We start from the raw sequence: 10,040 nt of genomic DNA, 5'->3' as shown, positions 1-10,040 counted from the left end.
ATGCTCGATACAACTCTCTTAAGTCCATGGACCTGGTTACAATCTTTTTTTGCGGGTTATAATCTTTTTTACCTATGTGGATCTGTGTACTGTTGCTATCTTATCAATATATTAAAAGAAAAAATTCGCAAACCAACACGTGTGAGCCTTGCCCACGGCGTTGTCTTTAAGGTCAAATTTTAGTCTTGATAGTCAATATTTTATGTAAAGGGTAATATCTTAATATTAAGTTGACATGAACTGCATCTAGCTTTTTGAACAGCACGATTCTACTCGAGAAATCAAGAATGCGCACATTCAAAAGGTTTTTTTGTTGTTGAAAATGTCAAGGCGAGGCGAACAACCCATTGCAGCACAACATTTGATAATTATCACCGCCATAGGCAGCACCGTAACTACAAGAATGTCCCGAGCTGTGACACCTATAGGAAGGTAACGGTACATGAACACCGTCGCCATCATCAGATCCAACCATATAAATCAGATCATGGATTTATTTATTTCTGAAACGAAGGCAATTTTTTTTGCCTCGTCCATTAATTAAGAAGAAGAGAGTTACCGGGTTAATTTACGAAAAACGGGCTAAAACCATTACAAACTTGGCCACCACCACCGCTGCTAGGCACCGCCAACAATGAAGAAAGTCCGAAGACAGTGCAATGGAGCTCGGCCGCCATCACCACTGCTAGGCACAACCAATGAACACCAGACCTAAGGTTTTCAGCTCAAAACTCGATATTTGGTACTTGAAGAGTAACACAAAAAAACTCGAGACAGTGCAATGGAGCTCCCCACCAGTGCTAGGCACAACCAATGAACACCAGACCTAGGGTTTTCACCTCAAAACTCGATATTTGGTACTCGAAGAGTAACACACAAAAAAACTCAAGACAGTGCAATGGAGCTCCCCACCAGTGCTAGGCACAACCAATGAACGTCAGACCTAGGCTTTTCTCCCCAGAACTCGATATTTGGGAAGAATGAAACCCACGGGGTTGCCGCTTCCAACTAGCCACAAAATTGTAAACCGTTCAATGATGGAATGCATGCGTACCAGCTAAAAATGAACATCGTGAATCCAAGCATTACGCCCACGGAAAACAAAGCACAACAACGGCAAACGATAACCGTTCTCGTTGTCAATATTCCAGAGCCAGCCGGGCCTGCCCATAGTTCAATAGTGACATACCCCAAACAAAACAACAGGCGGCAAACGAGTCATGATTAAAGCACAGCACAGTTAGTTCACGCACTGATGGTGCCACATCCAAGGCAGGCACCGTCCAAACAAAACAAACAGCTCCGTCCTGGACGAGTACTCGCAGCGCAACCCGGCACTGCATTTCACAGCTTATGGATACATCTACTACGGATTTGGACAGGGTACAAGGATAGAGTAACAGCGGGGCACAATATAGAGGCGGCGCGCCTTCGCTCTAGCTTACTTACTCCATGGATCGGTCAGGCTTATTAGCTGCTGGCGGCTGACGGTCGTCCTTTTGGCCCCCCGACGACGACGAGGAGCCGACCTTCCTGAAAACCCTGCCACCAAACAGGTCCTTCCCGAGCCTCCCCTTGAAGGGGAACTGCTTCTTGAAACGGTTCCGGAACAGCGAGCCGCTGCGCGCTGGCGCCAGCGCAGACTGATTTCTCTTCAGCACATGGTCGCTACGAGAAGGGTTTGCGCTGCTGCTGCTACCACCCGCATCACCAGAAGAAAAGCGAATGCCATGATTCCTGCGGGCGGATCTGAGCGCAGCGTGAAGAGGCTCCGAGAATGATACACATCCTTCACTGTCGGGAGCTCGCGTGCAAAGCGGGCAAGGTGGTTCATGGGCTTCGCTCTTCGGAGTACTTTCCTCCAGGCAGTCTGCGTGGAAGACGTGTCGGCATGGGAGGACTGCTGCTACTGGCATATTGGTATTTCGAACTATCCGGTTTGAGCTCCATGGCGACTTCTGCCTGAGGAATCTCTCGCATAAGCCACATTTCAGGAAACTCGTTGAACTTGTTGGGGATCTTTGGGAGTCAATGCTGATATGGTCTGAAATGTCAATGGCATCACCATCATATCCAAAATCATAGCTGCTAGCACTGCTCCATCTGAATCCTTCCCTCCTAGAGCTCGTGTTCGGCTCAGGAGAAGCCTCCATCTTCCGAAGTTCACTCAGTGTGTCATGGAACTTGAGCTCAGGACTCGCCAAACTGCGCCTCCACACAGGAGAAGCCAGGCTGTCATCACTCGGTGTGGTACGCCCAGCATTACTAGCCTCAGCCACCCCCGAGGCTTCTGCTTCTGACGCTGGATTGCGGAACACTAGCGGGTAGACTGGTGTTGACATAAAGGATCGCCTTCCCAGATGATTGCGAGGTAGATGTGAAGCTGGTCGTTTACCAGAAGATGCCAGCTGACTTGTTTCTGAGAATGGGGATGCAGAACTGAAACTGCTCACAGCAGTTAAATGTCTCTGCAGCACACAATGAACAAAAAAAAAATCAGCACTAGGACACACCTATGCTTATTTTGGTTAAAAGCATGCTAGCTGACAGAGAACTAGGGGGATTAAGTAAACGAAAATAAAATGGAGCTTACCTCGCTGGATTGGAGATCGGAACTTTCAGGCTTCGGTCCTGGTCCCAAAGAGTAGAGAAACGGTTAATTAATCAGGAAGCTAACAAAGAAACACTAGCACTATAGTAATGACTGATCAGTAATCATGAACATGGATGAAAGAAAATTTCAGGTGTTGCAGGGGTAGCTGTTTCTACGTGTACCACTGAGCGTTGATGCCCATGTATACGGTTAATATTTTTTGCCAAAATTTCCAATGAAACCAATTGACAAAGTAAATGGTGCTGTACGAAAACTGATACAATTAGAAACCGAGTAACTAAATCTGCAAAACCAGCTCTCATAATGTGACCCTGAATCACATCAAAATGTAATTCGTCAATGAACTTGTATTTCATCCAATTAGGGCATGTGTTTACCAAGTTTCTTACTATGCAATTCTTCAATAAACTTGTATTCATCCGAATATGGGTACAAATTTACTTTCTTCATGCCATACTCATCTCACCTTGACATGGGAATAATATTCTTTGGGTTCAGATCATGTTGAAAATTTATGCTAGACAAACCAGACATAATACTTACAAAGCACCTTTGATACAGAAGACTTTGTACTGTTTAATGAAGCATTCCATGTATGAACGGGACAAGACACAATATCCCACAAAAACATTAAGAACTTGGGAAGACATCAAGAGTGTAGCAGGATCTTTTCGGAAATAATTAGACCATCCAAATGGCGCTACATAAAGCACTTATTGACTGTTGAGACAGTGATTCACAAGCCATGTTTCAAGTACTATTTGCAAGGAAAGCCAGGCAATTCAGCAAATTTCTTTCGTACTAACACCAAAACAAGCCTATGTTACAACATAATGCAATGCTTCCAAATGTGTTCACGATGCAGTTACTATCATGTTAATTTTTTCAGTGACAGCCTCCATTCATTATACTGTGAAGAGATATGCATATTACACAAATACAAACATGGCAAGACAGCATCCACGGTATGTAATCAGGAACAAGTATATATATACCTCCTCCAGGTGTAGAGAACTCGCCAAGATCAAATCTTTGCAGAGAGGGTGTCCAGCGTGGAGCCTGAAGGCTGTCAACAGGACTACCAAAATAAGAAAGTGCTCCATCAGATACAGAGTGGTGGTGATTCAGGTACTGGTCACTGCCAAATGCACTTCTACTTCCTTTACTATGTGATGATAGTGATGACACATAAGGTGGATGATCGTGTGGAGCATCAGGAGTCCTATGAGGCAATCCGTCTGATGAGTACATGCAGTCCCATCCCCACGACGGAGGAGAGAAGCTCGAATTCATCCGCCAACGAGGCTCTGTAGGATCCATGGAACAGTCTCTGCTAGCAGGATTAGACTTTGTCCCATGTGGCCTAGCGGCCACGCAGCAAAGAGCGCCCGTCTTGACTAATTTGCCCAATCACGTGCAAATACTACTAGCTTATTTTTGTTCGACAAATAAAGCTTACTCGCAGCGTCGATAACTTGTTATTTTCAAGTCAAGAGACAGAGGGCTTCAAACAGTGTCACCTGTGGCATTTACAGAACAAGTTAGCAACGACTGAAATAGTTTTTTGTTCTAAATGCAAAGGCTGTTATCTTGATCTACAAAAGGTCACTAACTTAAATACTAACAAGGACCTCATCAAACCCAGAACAAGTCTCTCACATACAAATCAGCATATTCTGCACCAAACAAACATTTTTATGCGTAGTAAAGTTTGAGGTTCACCAGGCTGACTAGTTCTTTCTTTTGTAATTTTCCAAGACTCTTTCCTCCCCCCACTTTAAATATGCTTATGTTTCAAACCCACGAGATTCAACACTACCTCCAATAGCACATAACAGCATGGTGCGCGTGTGTGCAACACCAACCTAGTTCCGAAAGCTGGGGCATACTCGAGGTTCAGTTAAACCCTCAATTTCTTCTGAAAATAAGAGGCTAGTTCAGGGTAACAGCACCAAAATACGTATACTTGAATATGAGCTCGGACAGTCCAATGGCGAATCAATCCAAACCCGGACAGATCTTGGCTCCACGCCAGTCCACAGTCCAGAGGACAGCGGAGGAGGAGGGTTACGCCTACAGGCTATGCGCCAACAGTTCTGGTATACGCCCTATCTGACCTCACCAAACGCCGGCAGCCCCCCCATTCGTCTTCCCCAACTTCTAACCTAATACCTCCTGCTCATCCTTCCCCGCAGCCCCGCCAGCACCCACGGCGACTTCTCCGCCTGGCCGGCACCCCGGCACCGCCGCCCTCGGACTTTTAAACAGGAACTTCCCCTTTAGATTAGAATATTTCAGAACTTTTTCTAATGGAAAAAAAGCATAAGACTTTCGACAAGAAACCCCGATTTTCAACGACGAACTGAAATGTTTCGATTCGATTCGTCTTTCAGCGGGACGCGTCGGGGGGTTCTCACCTGCATGCCACGAGTCTGAACTCCCGATCGAAGCGCCGGTCGGGGGCGGGTGAGCGGCGCGGCGACGCTTGAAGCCAAGGGGGGAACGAGGCGCGCGCGCGCGGAGGGGGTGGGGGCGGGGAGGCGCGCGGCGGGCCTAGGAGCAGCGCCCTCTCCGGCGGCGGGGGCGCGGAGGCGGTGAGCGGGTCCGCGGCGCGTCGGGCGGCGGTGGGTGGCAGTGGGAGGAGGAGGAGGGTGAGGAAGCGGTCGGGATGGGAATGGGAAGCGTATCACCAGCCTTTCCAGAACAGTAATGTGACTCCGTTGGAATGTAGTTTGGGCGCCTCGGGGCCGTGGGATCGAGCCACGGACGGCCCGGATCGGCCAGTGGCGAGATATTTCGGTGCAGGTGCTAGACTTACCAACGAAGGCACAACACCTGACGGGCTCGTGCCGTCGTGCAAGTGCGGTTTAAACGTAGCAGCACATGATTGGTAGAGCCCAACACCGGCGAGAAAGAGGAGAAGGCAAGGGTTTTGATTGCTATGCCTCTTGTTGGTCCACTGATTGGTTCTTGATGAGTATACCATACGATATTATAGCAAGTATTGTTATATTTTCCTTATAAATAATGGCTTTAGAGCATCTATCGGGCGCGTCCGCGGGCACTCCTCAAATTAGCACAACTGCATACGGACATTTCATACTAGATTCTCAAATCCATACAAAAGCATGCAAACGAAATAACCCACGTACTACGTAGATGATCTAACTACTCCTCGTCGGAGATGTGCACTATCTTCGTGCCCGACTCCGGGTACATGGGCGGTAGCTACAGCTCCGGCTCCTTCGGTCGCTCCGCTCCGGCCTCCACCTCCTCTATCTCCACGTCGAGTTCGATGAAGAGCGCGTCGGACGCTGCCTGCTCCTGCCGGAGGAACTGCCGGTTGGCCTTCACATAGGCCCCATCTTGGATGGACTCCAGGATGGCCTGCTGCCCTGCCATCTCTGTGGCTTGGGCGACGGCGAACTTCGCCTCCGTCTCCGTCATGTTGAACCTCGGAGCAGGCTGCTCCGCCTCGTCCTCCTTCGGCAACGATGAGAAAAGTGTCAGAGGAGTTGTGCGAGCGAGAGAGGTTAAAAATAGTTTGTGCAATTTTGTTCTGTTGATTTAAAGACTAGGAATCGGTTTTAGTGAAGAAAATCTGTTGATAGTTCTTAGGGCATCTCCAATGCCGCCCCTCAAACCGTCTGCACACGTCCGGACAGAGCTGTCCGGACGTAGTTTGAAATCCAAAACGGGTTGGTATTTGCCCACGGACGTGGACGCTTGTACGTATTCCCGCAAACCATACACAAAATTGGTGTGGGGGGGGGGGGGGTTGCGGGCGTCCGGACCTCACCACGTAGGACTCCGGTACCCCTAGCCCCACTCAAATCCCCTCTTGGACCACATTTCTTCCACTCCGCACGTGCTTCCCCTTTCTCAGCATGTGCACCCTCCTCGCCCGCTGCCACCATTGTACCTCTCCAGCCGCCGCCCAGGCATTGCCGAGCCCGTAACCCAACCCACGTGCCTGCCCACGTTAGACTACGCCGCCGTGCACCCTGGATCCGTCTGCAGCCAGGTACCCTCCGCCCCTGCCGATGATGTCCATGGCGGACACTACGCCCAACAGGTGTTCGATCAAATGCCACTGAGCTTTCTTTTGACCTTCTCGTTGTTTCCTAGAGTAAGCACGATGGTGGGGTACTTGGTGATGGAGGATGAGCTGATGTGCGATGCGTGTTTAGTCCTATCTACGGACTTCGTAGGCATGAGACATGGGGCTCAAACTTTTGGCAAAACATGCATTCTTGGTTTCATGTGCAAAAGCACTTCGCGCTCCTATGACTTGGACGTGATCCATGAGACACAATGCGAAGTTGCTAGCCCATCAATGCTACACCATCTTCAACTCCGTCATGAAGTATCATAGTGCGATTACACAATCGGAGAGAAGACCACCAGGTGCGTCAATCATGGAGATAGTAAGTTTTGCTTCTTGTTGCTCTACATGTTAGTCAATTCATTCACATTGTATAGTCCAGACATGCTGCCATGTTGTATCACAGAACCGAGGGCGGGCCATTTATGTTAATATAATACATTGTTGGATGAAACTCAAGGGGCATAGTGTGTGGATCAACATGTGTGAATTCCGACTCGAGTATCATTGATTTTGGAGTCGATGAGTTCGAAAAAAATTGTTGAACATCCGGTTACCTCTTTTTTTATGAGAAACTTTCAATCTATTCATATTTAATCATGGCAGTACAAAGAACATCAGAGGTAATAAAAAATACAACCAGGTTCGTGGACCATCTAGCGATGACCACAAGCATTGGGGCAAGTCAAAGGCGCGTCGCTGTCATTACCCCTCCCTCGCCGAAGCCGAACAAACTTTGTTGCACTAGACAGTCGGGGAAGTCGTCGTGCTAAGGCCCCATAGGACCGGCGCAACAGAGTAGCAACCATCGCCGATGAAGAAAGTCGTAGATTGGAAGGATGAAATATGTAAACATCCGAACGAAAACCGGTTCCAAACAGACCCACCGAAGACCAACGCCTACCGGATCTCCTGAGATCCAACAGAAACACACCTCCACACACCCTCCGACGAAGCTAGACGACCATCGAGACGTGGATAAAACGTGGGAGACATTACTTCTATTGAGCGACATCACCGCCGCCACATAGCCCCAACCAAGACACTAAACCTAACAAGAACGAGAACAGGGTCCCTCCCGACAACGGGAGGGGGGGGGGGAGGTCCTCCGCACCTCCATGGCCCAAAGGCATTGGAGATGAAGCGGACCGGCGGCGACGCCGCGGGAGGAGGAGGAAAGCGTGAGATCTTTTCTTGTGAAGGAGGAAAGAGAAGGCGTAAGGAATATATTTAAACTATTGTTGTACTAGGGATATTTACATGTTATTTATGGTTGAATTTTGCTTTTTTTACTATAAGTATTTTGAGTGTTACGGATTAAAAAAACAAATGCAGACGTTTAGGGGATCAGTTTTTTTTTTGGTTGGCAAGGTTTAGGGGAAAAGGTTGAATGACATGCTCTTATATCCATGTCCGCAGACGAGTCCGGACGTAAATAGTGTGTCTGTTTTATAAGATGGCGATTGAAGATGCTCTTATTTTTCTTACTGTGACCATAGTTAGTGAATGTGTGGGTTATAAGGAGTTTTGCTAATGCTCATACGCAGACTAGTTTATTGTTGGCTCATAGGCTAGCGTTTTCCTAGTATTCTTTTGAACACGCGTTTTCCCTGTATTGATCGGCTCCTTTGCCTGGCATAGCAAAGCGAAACGGCACGGGTAGTTGTCAGTTGTTGTCACGTATACACTACATGTATTTGAACTTGCGCCGTGAGCTCGGTTTGGTCACCGTACTTCGAAATACGGTCACTTTGTACGATGGGACGTGATTATACGGTCACTGTTCACCGTACTGAGCTGGTACGCCGCCGTTTTGACTAGTCCACGGGCGCCACGTAGGCGTGTGGGGGGATTACTTATTTGAACAACACATTTAGGGGGGGTTATGTGTAAAAATGCAGTCAGCTCACAATCCCTAGCTCAGTTCCCCTGTTATCCAAAATCCCTAGTTTTGTTCCCCTCGCAGCGCTCGTCGCCGCCGCCGCCCACCGCTCGCCATCGCCGTCGCCCAACGCTCGCCGCCGCCCACCTCTCGCCGCCGCCCATTGCCTTCGTCCTCGTCGCCCGCCATGTCCAGCAGCAGTTCTGCCCGATCTGGACGTCGCGAGAGGACAGTGGTGGTGCCGCTCATCTCATGCCCTCGCTGCGGCTGCCAAGTGAGGTTCTACGTGTCCAACACGGAGGAGCATGACGGATGGGTGTTCTACAGATGTGTGAACGTAAGCATCCCTTGAGCTGATTGACTTGATTTCAGTTGTTCAAATTTTCTGATTTTTCTTAATTTTGAGTTTGTAGCAAGGATGTGTTTTCTGGCATTGGTAGAGGGAATATGTGGCCTACCTTGTAGATCATCATTTTCTTGTTGGGCATGAAGCTGTTGACGTAATTGGAGCAACAGAAGATAGGAGGGAACAACTTGAGAGAGAAAAGAGAAGAAAGCAGAAGGGTTGCAGAGAGAAATGCATGTCAGAGGATAGGTATGCAGATGCAGGAACAGCCTGGAGCTAGCATGAACATCACCAGGGCACAAGCTCGCGCACTTCTTAATTTAGGTGTGCAGATGATGTTACTGTTGAAACTGCTGCTTGGTGGTGTATTGGTGCTTGTTGTGCTATGTGTCATGCTGCTGATGAAGAAATGAAGCTGGTAGCTCTGATGAAGAAGTGTGGTAGCTTCAAGTAGACCTAGTGGTAGTAGTAGTTGATGAAGAAGTGAAATGTCAGTATGATGGTTGTAACAGTTGATGTATGAATTGGTAGCTCTGATGTATGAACCTTTTATATGATGGTTTGTCTCTGAAGTTCAATAAATTGTTGATGGAATGACTCTGTTGTATGAACTAAAATCACTGTCAATTTTAGTAGTATGATCCAACTGCATATTAGCACAAAATGATCATGTAAACTGTTGTTGAACAAAATGATCCAAGTAAATGCAAGCACAAGTATGATAGCAAACATGATCATTGGTTCCTGACATGTATATATAGCAAATAGCTAACACATAAGTACAAAAGATCATTGGTTTTTAAGATGGCCAAAAGATCACAGGTTCCTGACATGACTTGCAAAGAAAGAAAAATGACTAGTTCCTGAAGATGGCCAAAAGGACTAGTTCCTGAAGATGGCCAAAATGATTGATATTTTACATAAGATGGCCAAAAGGACTAGTTGCTTAACATTCTCTAGCACTAGTCCCTGAAGATGTCAAACATGCTTCCATTCTTCTCAAGCCCTGAGCTATGGTGCACTTCTTGAACTGTTTTGTTTCCCAGTTTTTTCTTTGCAGCAGCGGCTGCTTTATCTGTCATCTTCTTTGCAG

General features: G+C 47.7%; 1 protein-coding gene across 1 annotated transcript; it reads right to left on the bottom strand.

The window, feature by feature from the left end:
- Positions 1-1,205: 1,205 nt before the first annotated feature.
- LOC123145474 (uncharacterized) lies at positions 1,206-5,271 on the bottom strand. Its single transcript, XM_044564903.1, has 4 exons — positions 5,032-5,271; positions 3,610-4,134; positions 2,594-2,631; positions 1,206-2,468 (listed from the first exon to the last, which is right to left on the bottom strand). Exons 2-4 carry the CDS (start codon positions 3,932-3,934, stop codon positions 1,446-1,448), a joined length of 1,386 nt encoding a protein of 461 aa, XP_044420838.1. The 5' UTR covers positions 3,935-4,134; positions 5,032-5,271; the 3' UTR covers positions 1,206-1,445.
- Between the last annotated feature and the right edge of the window lie 4,769 nt (positions 5,272-10,040).

Source organism: Triticum aestivum, chromosome 6D (genome assembly GCF_018294505.1).
Source record: "Triticum aestivum cultivar Chinese Spring chromosome 6D, IWGSC CS RefSeq v2.1, whole genome shotgun sequence".
Taxonomy (NCBI): domain Eukaryota; kingdom Viridiplantae; phylum Streptophyta; class Magnoliopsida; order Poales; family Poaceae; genus Triticum; species Triticum aestivum.
Note: the sequence above shows the minus strand (reverse complement) of the source record. Positions and strands in the feature narration are given on the sequence as shown.